The 26,817-nt window shown below is 41.9% G+C and overlaps 1 protein-coding gene across 1 annotated transcript in view; it reads left to right on the plus strand.

Annotated features, from left to right (window-relative positions):
• wdfy4 (WDFY family member 4) overlaps window positions 1-26,817 on the plus strand; it is a 427,205-nt gene that overhangs the window by 115,557 nt on the left and 284,831 nt on the right. The window contains exons 27-34 of the mRNA XM_073025649.1: window positions 5,439-5,600; window positions 6,732-6,823; window positions 6,927-7,026; window positions 7,110-7,315; window positions 11,875-12,044; window positions 18,161-18,301; window positions 19,951-20,121; window positions 21,599-21,775. Of these exons, the coding sequence (XP_072881750.1) occupies window positions 5,439-5,600; window positions 6,732-6,823; window positions 6,927-7,026; window positions 7,110-7,315; window positions 11,875-12,044; window positions 18,161-18,301; window positions 19,951-20,121; window positions 21,599-21,775 (1,219 nt within the window). The remainder of the gene's footprint in view (window positions 1-5,438; window positions 5,601-6,731; window positions 6,824-6,926; window positions 7,027-7,109; window positions 7,316-11,874; window positions 12,045-18,160; window positions 18,302-19,950; window positions 20,122-21,598; window positions 21,776-26,817) is intronic.

The following is a 26,817-nucleotide window of genomic DNA, read 5'->3' on the forward strand; positions in this document are numbered from 1 at the left end:
CACATCTGCATAAAATTGCTCTCTACTTCACAGGGGTCCTTAGTTTGATGGTCTAGGATTTTAGTCAACATTGGCATTGCTGGAACCTGTTTTCCATCTCTAGTGAGAGGGTGGTGATGTGCTGAGGCGGACATGTCCAGGATATCGGTGCAGCACTGATGAAGTTGACTCCATATTGCAATAGTGTGTGACTTGAAGGAAATTATTTATTTACTTCTAAATATCTTTTGAACTTCTGAGAAGCGGAATCAGAATCAGAATTAAGTTTATTATCACCATCTGACATGATGTAAAATCTGTTATTTATTAATTTAGAGATACAGCATTGAACAGGCCCTTCTGGCCCAATGAGCAATACTACCCAGCAACTCACTTATGTTATTTGACCCTAACCTAATCAGGGGACAACTTATAATGACCAATTAACTTACTAACTGGTATCTCTTTGGAATGTGGGAGGAAGCCAGAAAACTTGGATGAAACCCATATTGTTATGGGAGAACATACAAATTCCTTACAGACAGCACTGGAATTGAACTCTGAACTGTAAAAGTATCTCGCTAACCACATCCCTACCATGGCACACTGTTTTGTGGTAGCAGTCCAGTGCAAGGCAACAATGCAGTGCACAGGTTTAGAGCCTTGTCCATGTTGACTATGGCCTATTTTATCTTGTGCTTCCAAGTATCCTGAAATCTCATCCTTAATAATTGACTCTCAACATCTTCCCAACCACTGAGATCAGATTAACTGGTCTATAGTTTCCTTTCTTCTGCCTCTCTCCCTTCTTGAAGTGTGGAGTGACATTTGCAATTTTCCAGTCTTCAGGAATTTATCCTGAATCCTGAATAGCTGATCAATTTAGTGATTAGAAATTTGCAGCACATTACAGGCTCTTCATCCCACAATGTTGTTCTGACCATGTAACCTACTCTTGAAAGATCATTACTAATACCACCACAATCTCTTCAGTCACCTCTTTCAGAACCCTGTGGGTGTACATCATTTGGTCCAGGTGACATATCTACCTTCAGACCTTTCAGTTTCCCAAGAGTGTTCTGTTTGTAATGGTAACTTCACACACTTCGTGCCCCCTGACATCTGGAACTTCCACCATACTGCTAGTGTCTTCCACAGTGTTGCAAAATACTTATTTGGTTCATCTGCCATTTTCTTGTTCTTCATTACGACCTCTCCAGTTTTATTCCAGCGGTCTGATATCTACTCTCACCTCACTTTTACATTTTATGTATATGAAGAAAATTCTGGTATCCTTTTTAATATTATTGGCTAGCGTACTTTCATATTCCATGTTTACCTTCTTAATGACTTTGTAAATTGCCTTCTGTTGGTTTTCAAAAGCTTCCCAATCATCTAAGTTCCCACTAATTTTGCTCTATTATCTGCCCTCTCCTTGGCTTTTATGTTGACTTTAACTTCTTTTGTTAGCCACAGTTATGTCATCTTGCTTTTAGAAAGCTGCTTCTTCTTTGGGATGTATATATCCTGTGCCTTCCAAATTGCTTCCAGAAATTCCAGGCATAACTGCTCTGCTGTCATCCCTGCCAGCGTTCTTTTCCAATGAATTCTGGCCAACTCCTCTCTCATTCCTCTGTAATTCCCTTTTCTCCACTGTAATACTGATACACCTGACTTCAGCTTCTCCTTCAAAAATTTCAGGGTGAATTCGATCGTGTTATGATCACTTGCCCCTAAGGATTTTTTTTACCCTGAGCTCTCTAATCAATTCCGTTTCATTGCACCCAATCCTGAATAGCTGATCAATAGTGGGCTCAACATCTCATAGGCACTCTAGAAACTCTCCCTCCTGGAATTCAGCATCAACCTGATTTTCCCAATCTATTTGCATATTGAAATTCCTCATGACTGTTGTAACATTCCCCTTGGGCATGCATTTTCTATCTCCCACTGTAATTTATAGATCACATCCTTACTTCTGTTTGGGGGTCTGTATACAACTCCTTTTTACCCCTGCAGTTCCTTAGATCTGTCCACAGTGATTCAACACCTTCTGACCACTCTTTAAGAAGGGAGGGAGGCAAAAGAAAGGAAACTATAGACCAGTAAGCCTAACCTCAGTGTTTGGAAAAGTGTTGGAGTCGAATATTAAGGATGAGGTTTTGGGGTACATGGGGACTAATGATAAAATAAGTCAAAGTCAGCATGGTTTCTGTAAAGGGAAAACTTGCCTGACAAATCTGTTAGAATCTGTTAGAATTCCTTGAGGAAGTAACAAGGAATGTGGACAAAGGAGAGGCAGTGGATGTCATTTATTTGGATTTTCAGAAGATAATGTGCCACAAATGAGATAACTATCCTATGGTATTACAGGAAAGATACTGGCATGGATAGAGGAATGGCTGACAGGCAGCAGGTATCTAGTGGAATAAGGAGTACTTTCCTGGTTGGCTGCCAGTGACTAGTGGTGTTCCTCAGGGGTCGGTATTGGGACTGCTACTTTTCACATTGTTTATCAGTGTTTTAGATAATGGAATTGATGGCTTTGTGGCGAAGTTTGCTGATGTTACGAAGATAGGTGCATTCCCAGCATATACCCATCCCTTCCCCATCCCCTTCTGGTTTGGGTCAAAATAGAAAAATAAATGAAAGATTGGAAGGATGAAATTCAAAGTTCAAAGAAAAATTAATTATCTATGTTCATATATGTCACCATATACAAGCCAGTGTTTCATTTTTCTTCAGGCATACTCATCAAATCTATAGAACAGTAACTCTAACAGGATTAACGAAAGATCAACCAGAGTGCAGAAGTGAACAAACTGTGTGGCAAATATAAATAAATAGCGATAAATAATGGGAATATGAGATAATGAAATAAGGAGTTCTTGAAAGTGAGATCATTGGTTGTAAGAATATTTCAGTGATGGAGCAAGTGAAGTTGAGTGTAGTTACCTCCTGTTAGGGGACTGTCCTGTCTCCCTTTCTCTTCACCATCTACACCTCAGACTTCAACTACTGCACAGAGTCTTGCCATCTTCAGAAGTTTTCTGATGACTCTGCCATAGTTGGATGCATCAGCAAGGGAGATTAGGCTACGCTGGGAAACTTTGTCACATGGTGTGAGCAAAATCATCTGCAGCTTAATGTGAAAAAGACTAAGGAGCTGGTGGTGGACCTGAGGAGGGCTAAGGCACCGGTGACCCCTGTTTCCATCCAAGGGGTCAGTGTGGACATGGTGGAGGATTACAAGTACCTGGGGATACGAATTGTCAATAAACTGGACTGGTCAAAGAACACTGAGGCTGTCTACAAGAAGGGTCAGAGCCGTCTCTACTTCCTGAGGGGACTGAGATCCTTTTATGTCTGCTGGACGATGCTGAGGATGTTCTACGAGTCTGTGGTGGCCAGTGCTATCATGTTTGCTGTTGTGTGCTGGGGCAGCAGGCTGAGGGTAGCAGACACCAACAGAATCAACAAACTCATTCGTAAGGCCAGTGATGTTGTGGGGGTGGAACTGGACTCTCTGATGGTGGTGTCTAAAAAGAGGATGCTGTCCAAGTTGCATGCCATCTTGGACAATGTCTCCCATCCACTCCATAATGTACTGGTTAGGCACAGGAGTACGTTCAGCCAGAGACTCATTCCACCGAGATGCAACACTGAGCGTCATAGGAAGTCATTCCTGCCTGTGGCCATCAAACTTTACAACTCCTCCCTCAGAGTGTCAGACACCCTGAGCCAATAGGCTGGTCCTGGACTTATTTCCACTTGGAATAATTTACTTATTATTATTTAATTATTTATGGTTTTATATTGCTATATTTCTACACTATTCTTGGTTGGTGCGACTGTAACGAAACCCAATTTCCCTCGGGATCAATAAAGTATGTCTGTCTGTCTGTCTGATTTAAGAGAGTGTGGGGTAGTAGGTGTTCTTGAATCTGGTGGTGTGCGCCCTGAGGCTCCTGTACCTTCTACCTGAAGGTAGCAGTGAGAAGACAGCATGTTCTGGGTGGTGAGGGTCTCTGATGATGGATGCTGCTTTCCTATGACAGTGTTTCATGCAGATGTGCTCAGTGGTTGGGAGGGCTTTACCTGTGATGTACTGGGCTGAATCCACTACTTATGTCGGATTTTCTGTTCAAAGGCATTACTGTTTCCATATCAGGCTATGATGCAGCCAGCCAATACACTTTGCACTACACACTGATAGAAGTTGACTCACTCCTCATCAGTGGTGAAATATGCAATTTATCTATCTATCTATCTATTTATTTATTTATTTATTTATTTAGAGAAACGGTGCAGAAAAGGCCCTTCTGTCACTTTGAGTCACGCTGCCCAGCCACTCCTGAGAACCTCATCTTACCCTAATCTAACTACGGGACGATTTACAATGTCTAATTAACCTATCCAGTACGTCTTTGGACAGTGGGAGGAAAGTGGAACACCCAGAGAAAACCCACACATTCCACAGGAAGGACATACAGAGAATGCTGGGATAGAACTCCGAACTCTGATACCATATAACCATATAACAATTACAGCACAGAAACAAGCCATCTCGGCCCTTCTAGTCTGTGCCAAACGCTTACTCTCACCTAGTCCCACCTACCTGCACTCAGCCCATAACCCTCCATTCCTTTCCTGTCCATATACATATCCAATTTTTTTTAAATGACAAAATTGAACCTGCCTCTACCACTTCTACTTGTTCCACACAGCTACCACTCTCTGAGTAAAGAAGATACCCCGAGCTGTAATAGTGCTGTGCTAATCGCCCTGCTACTGTAGCGCCAAAAAGAGTTTTCTCATCCTTTTCTGTTTAAGCTCAATTTTTTGTTCTGTTACCTAGCTTTACGGTAAGAAGGGGAATAATGAAAAGAGATGTGTGGGGTAAGTCTATTACAGAGGGTGGTGGGAGCCTGCAGTGCACTGCCAGAGGTAGTAATGGAAGCAGATACGATACTGGCATTCAAGAGGCTTTTAAATGGACACATGAATATGGGGAGATATGGATCATAAACAAAAAAGATCTACAAATGCTGGAAATCCAGAGTAATGCATGCAAAATGCTGGAGGAACTCTGTAGGTCAGGCCATGGAAAAGAATAAACAGTCAACATTTTGGGCCGAGACTCTTCACCAGGACTGGAAGGGGGAGGGGGGGGAGGGGAGGGAAGAAACCAGAATAAGAAGGTAGAGCGAGGAGAAAGAGTAGAAGCTGGAAGGTGATAGGTGAAACCAGGTAAGGCGGGGGGGGGGGGGGGGGGGATTGGATCATGTGCGGGCAGATAGGAGAGTTTAATTTTGGTATTTTGTTTGGCACAAACATCATGAGTTGAAGGGGCTGCTCCTGTGCTGGACTGTCTGTGCTCTATAAACTATAGGATCTCAAGTTCATGGTGTGTGGTGAATAAACAAGTTCATCCCTGTGTTTATGTGTTGTTCCTGCAGTGATGGATGCAGAAATGCTGAAGTAATACACAGGCTTAAGGTGGCACAGACTCTTGTCTTTCTCCTGAATGATCCAAGTAACACCAGAACAAAGGTTCACCTCATGCAAACTATCCTTGCCCACTTGCTGGAAAATTGCTTCAGTATGACAGATTTTCTCAGGTAATCATAGTTTGGGATTCAAATTCAAATTTTGATTCATTTATTTATCACATATACTTCGAAACATACCAGAGGAATGTGTTGTTTGCATTAGCAACCAGCATAACCTAAGAATGTGCTGGGGGGTGGTGCACAAATATCACTACATCCTTTGGTGCCAACACAGTATATCCCAATGTACATGTGATAAATGAATGAATCACAATGGGATTGTTTTATGGATTTATGTTCCTTTTGATTTTACTCGAATGTTTTCATTTTGATAGAAATGTTCCTTTGGAAGAAATCTTTCAAAACAGATTTCAGATTCATTTATTTATGACAAGTTCATCGAAACATACAGTGAAATGTGTCATTTGTGTTAACAACCAGCACAGCCTAAGGATGTGCTGGGGGAAGCCCACAAGTTATTTGTAATAGTGTGCTATTTACAATGTCCTTCAGGGAAGCAAACTTGACTCTCGCTCTCCCTTCTGACCCACACTGTGGTGGTCCAGGGGCTTTTTGCAATTTGGAATTAACTGTTGCTTCTGTATTGCTTTTATCTGAAGAATCACAATTTATTCGATCAGATTTATTTCTTATATATAACACATTGTTATGTTTTTGTGTGGACCACTGTACTCAAAAACAGTCACTTTCTCTAAGCAGTAAGGCTGATAAACATTTCCAGTCAGTAATCCACCCCTCCACACCCCAGCCCGAACTACCGCTACTTTATCATTTCCTTTCAGTCACCTTCTGTCTCGACACCCCTGTGCCTGGTTTCACTTTATGTACATGTAATCAATCTATGTATATAAGCTATCTAATGTATCTGCAGTTCATGTGTTTTTATTATTATTGTTATTTATCTTTGTGTGTGTGTTTTTTGTGCTGCATCGGATCCAGAGAAATAATTATTTTGTTCATGAACTGGAAATGACATTAAGCAATCTTGAATCTTGATTTTTTTTCTTTTATTGTTGAGTTAATGTGGAACAAATTCAAGTGTAGTACAGAGTGAAAGCATGTTGTTATTTCTTTGCGACCCATTAAGTGAGTGACTTAAATTGTAATAGAACTGCAGTCTAATTAGAGACTTATTTAAAGGTTAACTACTATTGAAATATTTAATATTCTGTATTAAAGGATTGGACTCTTCCTTATCTACACATTGCCTCCAGCTTCGATGAATGAAAAATTTATTTCACTGGAAACTGTTTCTGATCCATCAATTGATGGTGAGACTTCTAATTTATTTAAAAGAATTATATGGTTGAAGTGTGTGCTTTCAGCCTCTCACAAATACTAAACCCAGTCTATCAATTCCTTTGTTCTTTAAAGTCATAAATCAAGTTTCTGGAAGGACAATATGGCTAAGAAATCAGCTGTTGAAGACGCTTTTGGATGTCTTGAGTTCAGATCACCTCAAAATGAATTTGAAGTATGTATTCACTTAAATTTTATTATTTGTCAAACTCCTCTCCTCTAACCTAAATGATCTTTTTTCCATATTGTTTTTGTCAGAGATCAGGAGAAAATGTTCACGTCTCTGGGGCCTGATTGGTTCTTTCTCTTCTTGCAAGCACACCTTCACCCTACCACTGTGATCCTGAGTACAAGACTAATGCTTCACTTCCTGTACAACCCAGTGCTACTTGCTAAGTTCAGAGAAGGCATGGCAGGGAATGTTTGGCTGGAAAACAGTACAGCAGACTGCAATATCTTAATGGGTATGTATTAATACAAATAACTCCAGAGCTTTCATCTCATCAATAATTATGTAGATTCAGAATCAGATTTAGTGTCACTGACTAATATGACATGATGCCCTGGCTTGCTAGGACGCAATATCCATGGGTCAACTCTGATCAATGGAGGAATCATTCAACATGAAATTTGTTCTTTTACAGCGGCAGTACAGTGCAAAGACATACAATTAGTATAAATGAGATAAATTAAGAGAATAATGCGGATGAGGTCATGGACCATTCAGAAATCTGATGGTGGAGGGGAAGAAGCTGTTTCTGTTTTGAGTGTGGGTCTTAAAGGCTTCTGTACTTCTTCCCTGACGGTAGGAATGAGAAGATGTCATGCCCCAGGTGGAGAGGGTCCTTGTTGATGGATGCTCCCTTCTTCAGGCATTGCCTCTTGAAGGAATTCTTTGTGGTGAGGTTGGTTGTGCCCTTGATGGAAGTGGCTGAGTCTACAAGACAGTGCACTCTCTTGCGATTGTGTGCATGAGTGAAGCAACTGGTCAGAATGCTCTCCACCATATATCTATAGAAATTTGAAAGAGTCTCTGGTGACATACCAAATCTCCTCAAACTTCTAACAAAGTAGAATCACACTACTGTGCCATCATCGTAATTGCATCAATGTATCGGGCCCATGATAGATCCTCTGCGATGCTGATGTCCAGGGACATGAAGCTACTCACTCTTTCTATTGTTTTCTTCCTCTTATTCCTTGTTTTTTAAAATTTATTTAGAGATTCGGCACGGTAACAGGCCTTACCCGTCCAACAAGCCCATGCCACCTAATTAAACCCATGTGACCAGTTAGCCTACTGATCCATTCACCTTTGGAACACAGGCATGGGGAGAACGTACAAACTCCACACAGACAGTGGATTTCTAGCATTGTAAAGTGCTACACTTACCACTATGCTACCACACCCACCCAAATTAGCTTCATTAGTTTTATCTGCACAATTTGTTTCATTCGGTTCTGGTTTAGATACTGAGATAGTCTTTATGTCTTTATGCCTGTGCTATGTCAACCACTCCACTAAGGGTTCTAACTGCACAGATTAGAGCCCTATACAACCCTGGCAAGGTCAGAATTCAATCACTTGTCTGTAAACCAGGTGTCACTTATAATGAACAGGTAAGGCAAACAGAAATTGGAGTACAGGGAAGAAGGACCATGCATGGAGCCCCGGGAAAGTAACAGTAGTCAGTGAGTTGAAATTGGAATTGGCCTATTATTAGCATCTCAACGAGGTACAGTGAAAAGTTTGTCTTGCATACTGTCCGTGCAGACCATTTCATTACACAGTGCTTTGAGGGGAAAACAGTAACAGAAACACAAGAGATTCTGCGGATGCTGGAATCCAGAGCAACAAATTAATTCATTAATGATGAATTTTTTCCCTTGACCTTCCCTCTTCTTCTATTCCCCACTTTGGCCTTTTACTTCTTCTCCTCACCTGCCTATCACCTCCCCTTGGTGTCCCTGCTCCTTCCCTTTCTTCCTCTCCTATCAGACACCTTCTTCACCAGCCAGCAGGTTTCAGCTATCACCTTCCAGCTTGCCCTCCTTCCCCTCCCCCACCTTTTTATTCTGGAATCTTCCTTCTTCCTTTCCGGTCCTGATGGTCTCAGCCGAAAAGATCGACTGTTTATTCATTTCCATAGATGCTACCTGACCAGCTGAGTTCCTCCAGCAGTTTCTGTGCATTGCAAACAATAACAGATCACAAAACAAAGTGTTAAAGTTGTGGTCATGCTATGTTGGCACTGAAGTTGTAGCAACACTCTCAGGGTGCCTCCAGGACAATCTACAGGCTGTGTTGGTCATTGATGCACAATGAAGTGTTTCACTGTATGTTGCAATGTACATGTGACCAATAAAACTAATCTAATATAATCTGTTACAGAAAAAGTACAGTGCAAGCAGCCAATAAGGTGCAAGGTCATAATAAGGTTGAATGTGAGGCCAGGGGTCCATCTTATTGCACCAGAGAACTATTCAATTTACTTATAACTGCAGAATAGAAGCTGTCTTTGAGCCTGTTGGTACGTGCTTTCAGGCTTTTGTGTCTTCTGCCTAATGGAGAGGGAGAATATCCAGGGTGGGTGAGGTCTTTGACTGGGGCCTGTGCAGTGAAGATGGTGTTAAATGCTGCTGTCAGATAGCTCCCAAAAGCTTCAACAAACCTGTGCTTTTCCTTTAGAAAAAACTTCGAACAGTACAGCACAGTACAGGCTCTTCAGCCCACAATGTTGTGCTGTCACTTTAACCTACTCTAAGATCAAATCTAACCCTTTCCGCCCAGATAGCCCTCCATTTTTCTATCATCCATGTGGTTCCATCTAAGTGTCTGTTAAATGTCCCTAATATATCTTCCAGCAGTGCACACCACTTTCTTTGTAAAAGCAGACACCTACCTCTGACATCTCCCCTACATGTTCCTCCACTCACGTTAATGAGATGTCGTCTCATATTAGTCGTTGGCATCCTAGGAAGTAGGTGCTGGCTGTCCACTTTATTGATGTCTCTTTTCATTACATACACCTCTTTCAATTCACCTCTTACCCTCCTTCACTCCAAGGAGAAAAGCCCTAACTTGCTCAACCTCCCTAGTATTAGTTGCTGTCACATATTAATCACAGTGCAGCCCTGGCACCCAGTGAAATATGTCATCAGGTAGTCGGAGCAGCCAATCACATTGAAGAATTTTATTTTATTTGTTTTTATTTTATTGACATATATCATGGAGTAGGCCCCTCCAGTCCTTCAAGTCATACCGCCCAGCAATCACAAGTGTAATCCAAGCCTAATCATGGAACAACTTACAATGACCAATTAGCCTATCAGCCAGTATGTCTTTGGACTGTGGGAGGAAATCAGAGCACCCGGAGGAAACACACACGGTCACGAGGAGAATGTACAAACTCCTTACAGGCAGCAGCAGGAATTGAAACCAGGTCACTGGTATTGTAAAGCTTTGTGCTAACCACTACACTACTGTGTCACTTTTTTTCAGACAATTTTTAAAAACTTGCAAACTCTAGTTTTAAAATATTTCACAGACAGCAAAATGAACAATTGAACATTAATTAATACAAAAGCAGAAAAACCCTTAAACATTGAAAAATAATGTTTAATTAATCTAAACACAGGATTTGAAAGAGTGTATTATTAAGGAATCTAATAAATTAGACAAAATGACCATTCTTGGAGTTACTTAACAGAATCAGAGTTTAGTTAACAATTTAAAAGCTCCAGCTTTAATTCACGGCATGATATTTGAAAGAGTTTTTACAATGATAATAATTTGTAAAAGTTGTGGCTGAAAATACTTTGGAGGGAAGCTGTCTCTCTTTCAGTGCTATGCATTTGGGTGCCATGGTAACATAACAGTTAGCGTGACACTATTTCGGCTCAAGATGTCAGAGTTCAAAGTTCAATCTCAACGTCATCTGTAAGGAGTCTCTGTACATCCTGTGGAATGTGTGTATTTTCTGTGGGTGCTTCAGTTTCTTCACACAGTCCAAAGGTGTACCAGTTAGTAAGTTATTTGGCCATTGTAAGTTGTCTTATGATTAGTTTAGGGTTAAGTCAGGTTTTGTCAGTGGTTGATGGGCAGCATGGCTCAAAGGGCTGGAAGTGCCTATTCTGTGTTATGCCTCGAAATAAATAAATAAATAAACCAACAGAATTGATTGGAATGCATATTTGACATTGTCTGGGACTTAACCTCAGTAATAAAACTCAGAACAAAGTACCCAGAACAGCTTTAGGGAGCGGTGTCTCAGAAAAGCAGCGTCCATTATTAAGGACCTCCAGCACCCAGGGCATGCCCTTTTCTCACTGTTACCATCAGGTAGGAGGTACAGAAGCCTGAAGGCACACACTCAGTGATTCAGGAACAGCTTCTTTCCCTCTGCCATCTGATTACTAAAGGAACATTGAACCCATGAACACGACCTCACTTTTTAAAAATATTACTTCTGTTTTTGCACAATTTTTTAATCTATTCAATATATGTATACTGTAATTTATTTATTTATTTATTTCTTCTATATTATGTATTGCTTTGAACTGCTACTGCTAAGCTAACAAATTTCATGACATATGCCGGTGATAATAAACCTGATTCTGATTCTGAAAATATCTCATATTGCCAATGAATGAGTTTCCATACCAAGAAACATCGTGAGATATAGAAAGTTTGAAGAGAAGATGTCCTTCAGCCCATCATACCTGTGATGGACTTAGAGAGAGCTGTCATAGTTTGTCCCATACCTTACCTTTTGTCTGCAAACTCCTTGACAATTGATGCCACAGCAGTATTTCATAGTTCATGCTTAACAACAATGGAATTGATCACAGATATTACACAATAACAAATGATTCCAGAAAGCTAATGAAGGGTCTCAGTCTGAAATGTCGACTGTTTACGGTATTTACTTTCATAGATCCTGTCTGACTGCTGAGTTTCTCCAGCATTTTGTATGTGTTCCTCTAAACAAAATGAGTGTTCACTTTTCATCTGTTGTTACAGACAATATAAAATCTCAGCCCCCTGCCTGCACTAAGACTCCATGCCTGGTTCCTGGATTGGAAATGACCCAGATGTTTCTGAATCATCACATTGCCATACCGCAGCTGTATGTTCTCTTGGCTGCACTGGTCTTACAGAAGCCACTCAGCGAGATTCCAGAAGATTTGGAGGTAAAATCTCACTACTTGTGCAAAATAAGCCTTGCAAGTTTTTGTTAATATTGTTATTTTAAAGTGATTGACACACTGGCAATTTATAAGGCATTGGTCAGACTGCACTTGAAGTATTATGAGCAGTTTTAGGCCTCTTATTTAAGAAAATATGTACTGGCGTTGGAGAGGATCCAGAGTAGTTTCACAAGAATGATCCCACTAATGAAAGGGCTAACTTATGAGAAGTGTTAGATGGCTCCGGGCTTGTACTTTCTGGAGTTTAGAAGAATGAGGTGGGGATCTCATTGAAACCTAACAAATTTTGAAGGACCTCGATAGAATGGTCATGCAGAAGATGTTTCCTACAGTGGGAGAGTCAAGGACGAGAGGCACAGCCTCAGAATTGAGGAATGTCCATTTAGAGCAGAGATGAGGTGGAATTTCTTTAGCCAGAAGGTAGTGAATCTGCAGAACTCTTTGCCATGGATAGCTGTGGAGGCCAAGTCATTGGGTATTTATAAAGCAGATGTTGGTAGGTATGGGCACCAAAGGTTACAGGAAGAAAACAGGAGAATGGGGTTGAGAGGGAAAATAAATTTGCCATGATGGAATGGTGGAACAGACTTGATGGGCCAAATGGCCTAATTCTGCTCCTATGTCTACGGTCTTATGATCAGGCTGCTTGGATGCGTGTAACCAGCACGTCTTTAGTGGGCTAGAACTATGAAGGAAGTACTATGTTGACATTGTGGTTTGTCAACAGCACTTCCAAGCTGACGTTTCACTTTTGAAGTGTGCTCACTGTGAAGATGATGAGAAGCATGCAACTAATTATCATACAAAGTGCCACACATGGCACGGCAGGGAGAAATAAGCAGATAATCTGTTTAGGTGATATTGGTTGAGAGATGATTATCATTGCCCAGGATTTCCCTGCTCTTCCCTGGCCTTTTACGATCCATTGAACTGGTAAAAAACAGGTTAGTGCTTCTTCCAAAGGACACCACTGCCGATAATTCACATTCACATTTACTTACCATGTATATGTCGAAACATACAGTGAAATGCATTGTTTGTGCTAAGGATGTACAAACATGAGAGATACTGAAGATGCTGGAAATCCAAGCAACACACAAAAAGTGCTGGAGGAACTCAGCAGATCAAGCAGCATCTATGGAAAAGAGTAAACAGTCAACGTTTTGGAGAAAAAAGATGAGAAGTCAGAGTAAGAAGGTGGGCAGTGAAGGAAGAAATACAAGGTAGTAGTGATAGGTGAATCCAGGAGAAGGAGAGGGGTGGTAAAGTGCTGGGAAGTCGATTGATGAAAGAGATAAAGGGCTGGAGAAGGAGGAATCTGACAGAGAAGGGTAGAAGACCGTAGAAGAAAGGGAAGGGTTGAAACACCAGACAGTTCTTACCTGTTCATCGCCTCTCTCTGGTGCTTGTCCTTCTTTCTCTCCTCATCCCACCTTCTTGCTCTGACCTCATCTTTTTCTCCAGGCCTGATGAAGAGCCTCCGCCCGAAACATCAACTCTTTACTCTTTTCCACAGATGCTGCCGGGCTTGCTGAGTTCCTCCGGCATTTTGCGTGTTACACCTAAGGATGTACTGGGGGCATACATTTCAGTGCCAATATAGCATGTCCATAAATTCAGCAGAAGAACACGTAGCAGCAACAGCATAACAACAGTAACAACACAACAACAGCAACAAGACAACAACCACAGCAACAACACAACCACTGAACAGCAAAACAACACAACAACCACTGAGCAACAATGCAGCAACACAACACCACAGCAACAATACAAGAACATAACAGTAACAACACAACAACAGTAACACAACAGCCACTCAACAGCAATCCAACAATAGTAACAACACAATAACAGCAACACAACATAACAGTAACAACAAAACAACCATGCAACAGCAGCACAACAATAACAGACAGACAGACAGACAGACAGACATACTTTATTGATCCCGAGGGAAATTGGATTGTGTTACAGTAGAAGCCCTTTCCCATCCACCCAGTCCAACACTGTCATGTTTAACAACAAAGGAAGTTATCATATATGAAACACAGCAACAAATCTATCCAGGGAACTGAAAATGTGTTTCCTTTTCACCTGCTGTTTGTTGTCTTTTGCACATTAGTTGTTTGTTCATATTTGTTGTGTGCATTTTCATTGATTCTATTGTGTTTCTGTGTGCCTGTGAATGCCTGTGAGGCCACAGTAATGTAGCAGTTATCACAATGCTATTACAATTTGGGGCATCGGAGTTTTGCATTCAATCCTGAAGTCATCTGCAAGGGATTTGTATGTCCTCCCCATGGTATGCATGGGTTTTCTCTGGTTGCCCTGGTTTCCTCCCACAGTCCAAAGTCATACCAGTTACTAGCTTAATTGGTCACTGTAAATTGTCCTGTGATTAAACTAGGGTTACATTGATGGTTGAGGGGCAGTGCAGCTCGATTGGCTGGAAGGGCCTGTTCCATGCTGTATCCCTATATAAACTAAAGAAAATGAATCTCAAGGTGGTTTACATACAGTGACATGTACGTTCTTTGATTATAAATTTACTTTGAACTTTGACATCTTGTGATGCAGTCATATGCAGTTAAGTTTCAAACCTGGTTGCTCTGTATGCGATGTTTCTGAAATGATGTTATATTAGAGGAGCAACATTATACTCCCACTGGTTCTCAGGTCAACGCTACCATTTTCCCTTTTATGTCAATGTTATTAATAGATTTATTGGGTTCCTCTCCATATTAATGTTACATTCTGTAAGACTTTTATGGTTAACACTTGGTTACAATGATCACAAATGTTGTAAGGAATACTTGGGTAACACAGTAGCAGCGGTTAAGCCATTGCTTTATAGCAGCAGTGACTACTGGCTGGGGCTCAATTCCCACCACTGTCAGTGAGGAGTTTGTATGTTCTCCTCATGACCATGTGGGTTTTCTCCAGGGGCTCTGGTTTCCTCCCACTCTCCAAAGACGTACAGTAACGTTAGTGAGTTGTGGGTTGCTATGTTGGTGCTGCAAGTAAGGTGACACTCGTGGGCTGCCCAACATAATCTTCGCTGACTTGGTTTGACACAAATAACACATCTCACTGAATGTTTTAATTTTTTGATATACATGTGACAAATAAAACTCATATTTACAAGTGCCTGGAATGGCATCTTATTATCTTGTTTTAGTAATTATGACAATAACTACCTGTCTCTCTGACTTCCAAAAACCTGCTTATTGTTTTGAGGGGCAAGAGCTGAGAAGTCCCAAGTCTGTAAAGCAGAATAATTTAGTCAGTGACATGGAAGGCAGTTGGTGCAGGGAGCGGGTCTTGTGCTGGTAATTAGGTGTCTCAGCTGGGTACGGTGTAGCAGTGATTGGTGTTCTGAGCATAATTGACGAAATATTAAACCCATGAAGTAGACAGCAGCGTGTGATTCCCAGCAGGATGGCATTTTTTAAACAGGGATCTGTATTTGAGTGCAGAATTGACATCACAATCATAAACACAGGAGATTCTGCAGATGCTGGAAATCCACGCACAAAATGCTGGAGGAACTCAGCAGGACAGGCAGCATCGATGGAGAGGAATAAACAGTCGACATTTTGGGCTGAGACCTTTCATTGGTACTGGAAAGGAAGGGGGAAGAAAGCAGAATAAGAAGGTGGGGGGAGGTAAAGGAAAACAAGCTAGAAGGTGATAGATGAAGGCAGTTTTCCACCTGTCACCTCCCAGCTTCACACTTCATTCCCCTCCCCTAACCACCTGGCATCACCTATCACCTACCAGCTTGTACTTCTTCCCCTCATCCATCTTCTGTATAGATGAACGCATTGGGTCAATCTGCTGTCTCTTTGAGCACTATTGACCTGTCACATCATACAGAGATAATATGGAAACTGCTGGAATTTTATTATACAACATTTTGATATGGTATTTATAGAAAATGATTCATTAAATCAGAGGGTTGAAAGATTGTGGAATGAGATACCAGTGCAAGTAGTACATGCAAGCTTGATTTCAATGTTTAAGAGAAGTTTGCGCAGGTACGTTCATGATAGGGATATGGAAGGCAATGGTTCTGGTGCAGGTTGATGGGACAAGGCAGTTTAAATGGTTTAGCATGAACTAGATAGGCCAAAGGGCCTGTTTCTGTGCTGTAGTTTTCTATGACTATGACTCTAAATATAACATGAAATTGCAGATAATTTAAATTCAGCATCAGCTTTAATAAAAAAATACGATATTTTAACGCCTCCTGGACAATTGGCAAAGACTGAGACTGGATATCACATTTTGTTACTCTGATTGGTGACAAATATTTAAAAAAACTAAAGATTTTTAACATCAAAACTTTCTGAAACATGTGACTTGATAGAGGTGTACAAGATGATAAGAGGAATGGATAGAATGGAGAGCCAGAGACTTTTTCCCAGACCAGACATGGTTAATATGAGGGGGCACAATTTTAAAGGGTTGGGAGGAAAGTATAGAGGGGGGATGCCAGAGGTATGTTTTTTACATGGAGAGTGGTGGATGTGCGGAACACACTGCCAGGAGTAACAGTAGACGCAGGTACATTAGGGAAATTTAAGAGACTCTTAGATAGGCACATGGACGATAGAACTATTTGGAAGCTGCGTGACCTGCTGAGTTCCTCCAGCATTTTGTGTGTGTTACTGAGCTGTATCTTTCTATCTTAGGCCATAAGACCATAAGATACAGGGGCAGAACTAGGCCATTCATCCCATCGATCTGCTCTGCTGCTCCATCATGGCTGATCCTGGATCCCACTCAACCCCATACGCCTGCCTTCTCGCCATATCCATTGATGCCCTGATTGATCAGGAAACTATCAACTTCTGCCTTAAATATATCCATGGTCTTGGCCTCCATGGCAGTCTGTGGCAGAGCATTCCACACATTTACCACTCTCTGGCATAAAAACATTCCTCCTTACCTCTGTTCTAAAAGGTCACCGCTCAATTTTGAGGCTGTACCCTCTAGTTCTGGATACTCCCACCATAGGAAAGATACCCTCCACATCCACCATATCGAGTCCTTTCAACATTCAGTAGCTTTCAATAAGATCCCCCCACATTCTTCCAAATTTCTGCAAGTACAAAGTACAGGCCCAAAGCTGCCAAACGCTTCTCATATGTTAATCCCTTCATTCCCAGAATGAACCTCCTCTGGACTCTTTCCAATGACAACATATTCTTTCTGAGATATGGAGCCCAAAACTGTTGACAATACTCTAAGTGCGGTCTGACTAGTGTCTTATAAAACCTCAGCATTATCTCCTTGCTTTTATATTCTATTCCCCTTGAAATGAGTGCCAACATTGCATTTGCTTTTTTTACTACAGACTCAACCTGTAAATTAACCTTCTGGGAGTCTTGCACGAGGACTCCTAAGTCCCTCTGCACATCTGATATTTTTGAACTTTCTTCCCATTTAGGTAATAGTCTGCACTATTATTCATTTTACCAAAACACATTACCATGCATTTCCCAACACTGTATTCCATCTGCAACCTTTTGGCCCATACTTTGAATTTGTTTAAGCCCTTCTGCAATCACTTTGCTTCGTCAGCACTATCTACCCCCCCCCCCCCCCACCTATCTTCATATCATACGTAAACTTTGCCACAGAGCCATCAATTCCATTATCTAAATCATTGACAAACAATGTGAAAAATAGTGGTCCCAATATTGACCCCCTGAGGAATGCCACAAATCCTTAGGCTGTGTTGGTTGTTTACGCAAATGATGCATTCCACTGTGTATTTTGAAGTACATGTGATAAATACATGAATCTGAATCTGAAATCTGAAATGTTGAGTTTCATGAAAGTACAGGAAATGGGGCCATGGTGAATACAGAGAATTGGCTCCCATTAAGTTTATAGGGAGTGTTTGGAGAAATAGCCAGTGTGTCAGGTATTGAACCATCATGGTTTTCAACTATTGGAGGGAAGATTATCTAACGTTGTCTCAAAAGAAAACATACAAATCTATTAGAAAGATGGAAAGTTATATAATTTGCTTTTGTGATGTTGGTAATCCAAAGAATGTGTACTTAAAACATGATTTTTCCATCTAGTTGGACCTTGACACAAGGATGACTTGGCTTCTTGAACAAGTGAGACCAAACACAAAGGAAAAGTCCATAAAAATCCGGAATGGGTTATGCATTGAAGCTGCTCTGATCCTACTCAGGATGGTGAGAACCATACTAAGCAAGGTGAGCCAACTCATACGTGTTTAAACATGCTCTAAACATTGGATTGCAAATCATAAACCTACCACTTTAATTGTTGAATACCGCAGAGATACACTCCACAGATGAACCAAAAGATCTGATCTGAACTGCTTGCTTTAATGTATATACAAGGGGTGACTGATAGGTTCATGGCCTAAGGTAGAAGGAGTCAGTTTTAGAAAACCTAGCACATTTATTTTTCAACATAGTCCCATCCTACATTTACACACTTAGTCTAGTGATTGTGGAGCATACAGTTCTTGGACCTCCAGAAAGTGTCCACAGCAGGGTGATTGATAAGTTCGTGGCCCAAGATAGAAAGAGATGAGTTATACAGCTTTCATTACATGCACATGCAGGTCAACTCTTTGAGTGATTATGCAGAAAGTTTGAAGTTAATAACTCATCTCCTTTTACCTTAAGCCACAAACTTATCAGTCACCCCTGTTGAGTTATTGTTGCTAGAGAAAGCAGTTGGGCAGGTACACTATCTTTTTAAGATATTTTGACAGATACATGGATGGGAAATGCTTAGTGGGATATGGGCTAAAGGCGGGCAAATGGACCATCAGAATCCGTATCAGAATGGGTTTATTATCACAGATGCATGTCATGAACATATACAGTGTAATGTGTAAAACTTGATATAAGTTAAAAAATAAATTAATATTGCAAAAGACAAATAATGAGGTAGTGTTCATGGGTTCATGAACTGTTCAGAATTCTGATGGCAGAGGGGAAGAACTTGCTCCTAGACGGTTGAGTATGGGTTTTCGGGCTTCTCCCTGATGGTAGTAGCAAGAAAAGGGCTTGTCCCAGATGCTGATGGATATTGCCTTCTTGAAGATGTCCTTGGTGGCGGGGAGATGGGCTACCTGAGATGGGCATCTTGATCAGCACGGAGTGGTGAGGCCAAAGAACTGGTTTCCTTGCTGAATAACTTTGTGAGTCTATGACTAGGGCTCGAGGACTTGTGCAGTACCATTATCAGGTTAGTCTATACAGTAGCTTGAACATGGAAGAACATTGATTGCTATGGTTTAAAATCATGAAGTTCAAGCTCAGGTTTATTGTGATTCAACCTATAAACATATATACTGCCAAGTGAAACATAGTTCCTCCAGACCAAAGTGTACAATACAGTACACTTCACTCACACAATAACACCTAAGGTAATATTGCCAAATAATAAAATATAATCCAGAAGATTGACGTTTAGCATAAGATGCATTTACAACCCAAATTAAACAGTAAACAGTATAACAATACTGGTGCTTCATAAGTGACAGGAGCTGGATGGAGGTAGGGAGTTCAGTATTCTAACGGACTGGGGGAAGAATCTGTTTCCAATTCTAACAGCTCTTGTCCTAATGCTACAGTACCTCCTGCCTGATGGTAGGGAGTGAAAGAGATTGCTGGATGGATGGGGGGGGGGGGGGGTTGTGGTTATTGTCAGTGCTAAGGGCCCTTTATATGCAGCATTCCTGATAAATAGCTCAAATGGTGGACGAGAGACCCCGATGATCCTATTGGCAGTCTTCGCGATCCTTGGTAGGGCTTTGCAATTCCCGATCAGACAGTAATCAGTTATGGTGGCTTGGTTCAAACAGTAATAGGAATTGTGCTCACAGCCTATTTCAGGAACTGAAGACTCTTGGGAGGTCACCTACCCGAACAGTGTGATGCAGTTCTTTTCTCTTGCCTACAACTGGTTCCCGATGGACCCTCTATGGAAGTCTGCAGAGTTTCTTCAGGGCTTGTCTGCTGCTGCTTTTCATATGGATGAGTTATCCAGTCATATGGTATGATTTAATACGACTCACTATCCATGGGTTTTGACATTCCATTTAAATATTGTGAACCAAATCTCAAAATAAACTTAGATGTACTTTAATGTCCTCTGGCCGACTAGTCATCAATCAGCTTGAATTAATGACCAGAGCTAAAAATTACCTCAAATCTTGGAAGCACAAACAACTTTAAAGTATATAGCCAGTATGTTAGCAAGAAATTGGCATTAGTAGCTTACATCCATGTCTAATAAAGACCAGTTCTGAGGTTTAATCATAGATTTCTCTAACTTACCATAATTTTTCCACCTCCCACTCCCTCTTCTTCTATTCTACGCTTTGGATCCTCCCTTACCTCTTCTTTTCTCCTCACCTGCCTGTCACATCACCCTGGTGCCCCTCCTCCTCCCCTTTCTCCCATGGTCCACTCTCCTCTCCTATCCAATTCCTCCTTCTTCACCTTTTCCACCTGTCACCTCCCTTCTTTACACTTCACCCCCTTTGTCCCACTTGTCTTTATCTATTACCTTCTAGATAGATAGATAGATAGATAGATACTTTATTCATCCCCATGGGGAAATTCAACATTTTTTCCAATGTCCCATACACTTGTTGTAGCAAAAACTCATTACATACAATACTTAACTCAGTAATAATATGATATGCATCTAAATCACTAACTCAAAAAGCATTAATAATAGCTTTAAAAAAAGTTCTTAAGTCCTGGCAGTTGAATTGTAAAGCCTAATGGCATTGGGGAGTATTGACCTCTTCATCCTGTCTGAGGAGCATTGCATCGACAGTAACCTGTCGCTGAAACTGCTTCTCTGTCTCTGGATGGTGCTATGTAGAGGATGTTCAGGGTTTTCCATAATTGACCGTAGCCTACTCAGCGCCCTTCGCTCAGCTACCGATGTTAAACTCTCCAGTACTTTGCCCACAACAGAGCCCGCCTTCCTTATCAGCTTATTAAGACGTGAGGCGTCCTTCTTCTTAATGCTTCCTCCCCAACACGCCACCACAAAGAAGAGGGCGCTCTCAACAACTGACCTATAGAACATCTTCAGCATCTCACTGCAGACATTGAATGACGCCAACCTTCTAAGGAAGTACAGCTAAGTAAGGAATAGCTTATATTCCTTCCCTTCCTCTCCCATCATCTTATTCCAGCTTCTTCCCTCGTCCTTTCCAGTTCTGTTGAAGGGTGTAGGGTCCTGAAAAGTTGACTGTTTATTCCTTTCTAGAGATGCTGTCTGACCTGCTGAGTTCCTCCAGCATTTTGTGTGCATCCTCAAGATTTCCATCATCTGCAGAATGTCTCGTGTTAAAAGCTGATGCATAATTGGTTTATCTCAGATGCACTCTATACACCCAAATTTATATGAGCATTAACACGCACATTAACGACAATTTTGATGAAGGATTTGGTGAAGCAGGACAGTATTGTTCAAACGGATGCCTTTTTGTTTGCATGTATCCCATGGATTAGGCTGTTTCAGGAAAACCACTGCAGGAAAAGGCAACTTGTAAAGCCGACACACAGCTCCAAATGTCCACCCACCCTGCCCTGAAGCACGTGAAAGATTTCATCCATTTTCTCCTTCTGGACAGCCTGTTCAACATTCCTGCAAACAAGATGCAGCATCCGGTGGAGATTCTGATCGAGGTGGGTAACTGCATTTCATTCCTATGCAATGTTCTGAGATTTTATCTTACTTTCATGCAGTTCCTGTTTGTACTTACACATGTAGCATAATGCTAACTGCCACAGTGGCACAGCAGTTAGTGTGATGCATTACAGATTGGGGTGTCAGAGTTTGAAGTTCAATTTCGACAGTTATCTGTAAGGAGTTTTTATACCCTCCCAATGGAATGTGTGGGTTTTCTCCAGGTGCTACAGTTTCCTCCCAAAGTCCAAAGACGTACCAGTTAGTCGGTTAATTGTTAATAGTAATTGTTGATTAGGCTAGGGGTAAATTGGAGGTTGCTGAGCAGTGTCGCTTGAAGGACCGGAAGGGTCTACTATGCGCTCTATCTCTAAATAAAAAAAAATAAAAATATTCCTCTGCCTTGAAATGACGACATGCCACATTTATTTATTAGGCTTATTCAGAAAGTCAGAAGGCATGGGATCCAGGGAAGTTTGGCCAGGTAGATTCAGAATTGGCTTGCCTGCACAAAGCAAAGGGTCGTGGTGGAGGGAGTACATTCAGATTGGAGAGTTGTGACAAGTGGTGTCCCACAAGGATCAGTTCTGGCACCCCTACTTTTCGTGACTTTTATTAACAACCTGTGTGTGGGGGTAGAAGGGTGGGTTGGCAAGTTTGCAGATGACACAAAGGTTGGTGGTATTGTGGATAGTGTAGAGGATTGTTGAAGATTGCAGAGAGACATTGATAGGATGCATGAGTGGGCTGAGAAGTGGCAGATAGAGTTCAACCCGGAGAAGTGTGAGGTGGTACACTTTGGAAGGACAAACTCCAAGGCAGAGTACAAAGTAAATGGCAGGATACTTGGTAGTGTGGAGGAGCAGAGGGATCTGGGGGTACATGTCCACAGATCCCTGGAAGTTGCCTCACAGGTAGATAGGGTAATTAAGAAAGCTTATGGGGTGTTAGCTTTCATAATTCGAGGGATAGAGGTTAAGAGTTGCAAGGTAATGCTGCAGCTCTATAAAACTCTGTTTAGGCCACACTTGGAGTACAGTGTCCAGTTCTGGTCGCCTCAGTATAGGAAGGATGTGGAAGCATTGGAAAGGGTACAGAGGAGATTTACCAGGGTGCTGCCTGGTTTAGAGAGTATGGATTATGATCAGAGATTAAGGGAGCTAGGGCTTTACTCTTTGGAGAGAAGGAGAATGAGAGGAGACATCATTGAGGTGTACAAGATATTAAAAGGAATAGATAGAGTGGACAGCCAATGCCTCTTCCCCAGGGCACCACTGCTCAGTACAAGAGGACATGGCTTTATGTCCTCTGTGTTCTATGTTTATGATGTGTAATATACTCATTCATTTACAAATTATCATTGCTTTATTTCAATCAGAAATTAAAGACAGATTGTAGACTGAGTTAAAAATCAGGCAAGCATTAATAGTCCAGGCAAAAATATTATTTTTACATTTACACCTTAAGAAAATAGTACTTATATAATTACAGATAGAAAAATTATTAATTTCTGTTTAAATGTACCACACATTCTCATGTTTTGTGTTGGAAATTATTGCCATAGTGAGACAGTACTGGTGTGTACTGATGTATATTTTTACTGACACATTTCTGGACTATGCCCTGATTTATACTGATTAATATTTCAACTAGTACACTCTTCTATAGAATTGGTGATTCTTGGTCACATACTGGGCTGGTGATTAAGGACAAAGTAAATGACGATAGGAATATGTCACGTGATGTAGAATTGGCTTGACCCACAAGCAGAGCAGTGGAGATGATTTAGCAGTAAACAATCCTCATAAATTGTAAAATAACAAGCTGAAAGGGGCCATTAAAACGAGTGATTGATAAGTTCGTGGCCTAAGGTAGAAGGAGATGAGTTATACAGCTCTCATTACAGGCACATGCAGGTCAACTCTTTGAGTGATTATGCAGAAAGTTTGAAGTTAATAACTCATCTCCTTCTACCTTAGGCCACAAACTTATCAATCACCCATCTGTGGACACTTTCTGGAGGTCCAAGATCCATATGTTCCACAACTGCTGGACTAAGTGTGTAAATGTAGGAGGGGACTATGTTGAAAAATAAATGTGCTCCTACCTTAGGCCATGAACATACACCCCTCGTGTACACACACACACACACACACACACACACACACACACACACACACACACACACACACACACACACACACACACACACACACACACACACACACACACACACACACACACACTGGTTGCATCATGTTCTGGTAGAGCAATTTGTAGGAATGTAAGAAGTTGCAAAGTGTAGTTGACCCTGCGCCTCCTCAAGAAGACAACATCCATCAAAGCCCCCCACCGTCCAGACTGTATCATCTTCTCATGATTACTATTCCACAGGAGGTACAGAAGCCTGAAGTTCTACACCACCAGGTTCAAGAACAGCTACTCCCCTTCAACCATTTCGTTCTGAAGCCAACCAAATTGAAAAAAGATGAATCTCGTGGTAGAATATGGTGATAAATACCGTAGATTCCGGATTATAAGCCGCTACTTTTTTCCCACATTTTGAACAGCTTTGAACTCTGCGGCCTTTAATCCGAAGCGGCTAATACATGGTTTTTTTTTCATGCCGCCTCGTAAACATTTTGCCTCGTAACAGTAGACCAATAAAATTGATGAGTAGTTCACAGAGGTCCAATGAAATTGTACGATAAATCAAGCGCACTTTCACAATTAAATTATTGTAAATCAGTCATTTGTACTCACCCTCATCAACATGGAAAATACTCGAAGAAAAGCAAGACCCAAGCGCGTCAGACCCGATTAGACCCGATTAGACCCGATCGCGTTACGCAAGCGCGTCAGACCCGATTAGACCCAATCGCGTTACGCAAGCGCGTCAGACCCGATCGCGTTACGCAAGCGCGTCAGACCCGATCGCGTTACGCAAGCGCGTCAGACCCGATTAGACCCGATCGCGTTACGCAAGCACGTCAGACCCGATTAGACCCGATCGCATTACGCAAGCGCGTCAGACCCGATCGCGTTACGCAAGCGCGTCAGACCCGATTAGACCCGATCGCGTTACGCAAGCGCGTCAGACCCGATTAGACCCGATCACATTACGCAAGCGCGTCAGACCCGATCGCGTTACGCAAGCGCGTCAGACCCGATTAGACCCGATCGCGTTACGCAAGCGCGTCAGACCCGATCGCATTACGCAAGCGCGTCAGACCCGATTAGACCCGAGCGAAAACGCTGCTTTTAAGTTAAAGGCTCGCAGTATATATATTTTTACCAGTCGCTAGGAGATATTGGAATGTTGTTCGTGCTGTTCAGTAAAAAAGTATATGCAACGTAATTTGTGTTACCGATACGTATGTATATTTAAAAATAGCGGTGCGGCCTAAAATCTGGTGCGGCCTTTACAATTAAAAAATTGATTTTATTTCTAAAATTAGAGTCAGCGGCTTTTAATCAGGTGCGCTCTGTAGTCCGGAATCTACGGTACATACTTTGAGAATAAATTTACTTGGGACTTTCAGCTTTGATCAGCTGGCACAACCCTAGTCAGATGACCACTTTGATCACTTTACACTAGAATGGATTTTTTTTGTTCTAATTGTGTTCTTTCTTGCAAAAACATTGTTTTCTTCTGAATGCTGTTTATCTGATGCTGTGGACCTGTGATGCTGCACCAGTGTATACATGGACTTGAGCATATGACAGAAAACTCAATTTTGATTTTGGATTTTCTCAACCAGAGCAGAGAGACGAGACCATAATGTTCCCCACTGCACACAGTTCCCTAATTGAGTTGGCGATAAACTTCAGAAAGTTATGAACACAAACCAGTCCATCATGCAAACCAGCTGATTCTCATCTGTATTTTCTACTAGCTTGGGAAATCAGTCTACGCGGTTGAGGACAGGACAAACACTCCCTCTTCTATCTTTCCCAATGAAAGCACATACGACTGCATGTCAAAAGGGGACGTGAGACTGGACCCAAATGCAGGACGCAGGCACTGAAGTACTGCGGGCAGGATGGGACAAGCTAAAGGATAGGACAAGGTGTGGAGACTGTGGCATTCATGGAGACAATGGCGTTCGGAGATGACCGTGGCATTTGGAGAGGACCCTGGAGTTCAGAGATGATCTTGGAGTTCAGAGAGGCTCTCAAGGCTTGGCTAGAGGCAGGGGTCTAGAGACTTGAGTCCTGAGACTTGGCTAGAGGCTGGGGTCTAGAGGCTTGGCTTGAGGATGGGTTCTTGGGACTAGGAATGCTAGGAGGATAGTCCCATGGGTGGGCCGCAGAATTCCTGGGCAGTGCCCGGACTTCCCAGGCAGGACACGGGCCTGGGCAGGTCGAGGAGCTCCAAGGCAGATCGCGGGGCACAACCCATCGGAGGTGAGGGATAGGAAGGGCCTTATATTCACAGCCAACCGATAGGCAGCAGGTGCGCCTCCTTGAGCCCAACCAAGCTAAGATGATGCCAAAAGCTTTCCTTATGACACTATCTACCTTGTTGTGGCCTTGCACTTTATTTGTCTACCTGCACTGCACCTTCTCTGTGTGACGAGGATAGTTAGGACCCAGGCGCTGGTGTATCCAGACTAGAATTGATAGATGATACGAGAATGAAATGAGATCAGAGTAGCAAACTACACGTTAGACGATAATCCAAAGTAGAACTGAGTGCCAAACGTCAGTTCAAGTGCTCTTTAAATATTAAAATCCTGGCACCATTCGCGGCCTCCAATCAACAGAGTGGCCTGAATCTTTAAAGGGGCTGTTCCAGCTATCCCTATCACAGAGAGCTAGAGTGCCTCTGTAACTGTAACACTATGTTCTGTGTTCTGTTTTTCTTTTTAACTACCTCGATTTACTTATGTATGGAATGATTTGTCGAGGTGGCACACAAATTCAAGCTTTTCAGCATATTTTGGCCCATTCAAGAATTGGATGGCAGAGAGGAAGAAGCTGTTTTTGAATCGTTGCCTGTGCCTGTACCACCTCCTTGATGGTAGCAATAAGAGAGGAG

This window comes from Hemitrygon akajei, chromosome 21 (assembly GCF_048418815.1).
Source record: "Hemitrygon akajei chromosome 21, sHemAka1.3, whole genome shotgun sequence".
In the NCBI taxonomy this organism is placed as follows: domain Eukaryota; kingdom Metazoa; phylum Chordata; class Chondrichthyes; order Myliobatiformes; family Dasyatidae; genus Hemitrygon; species Hemitrygon akajei.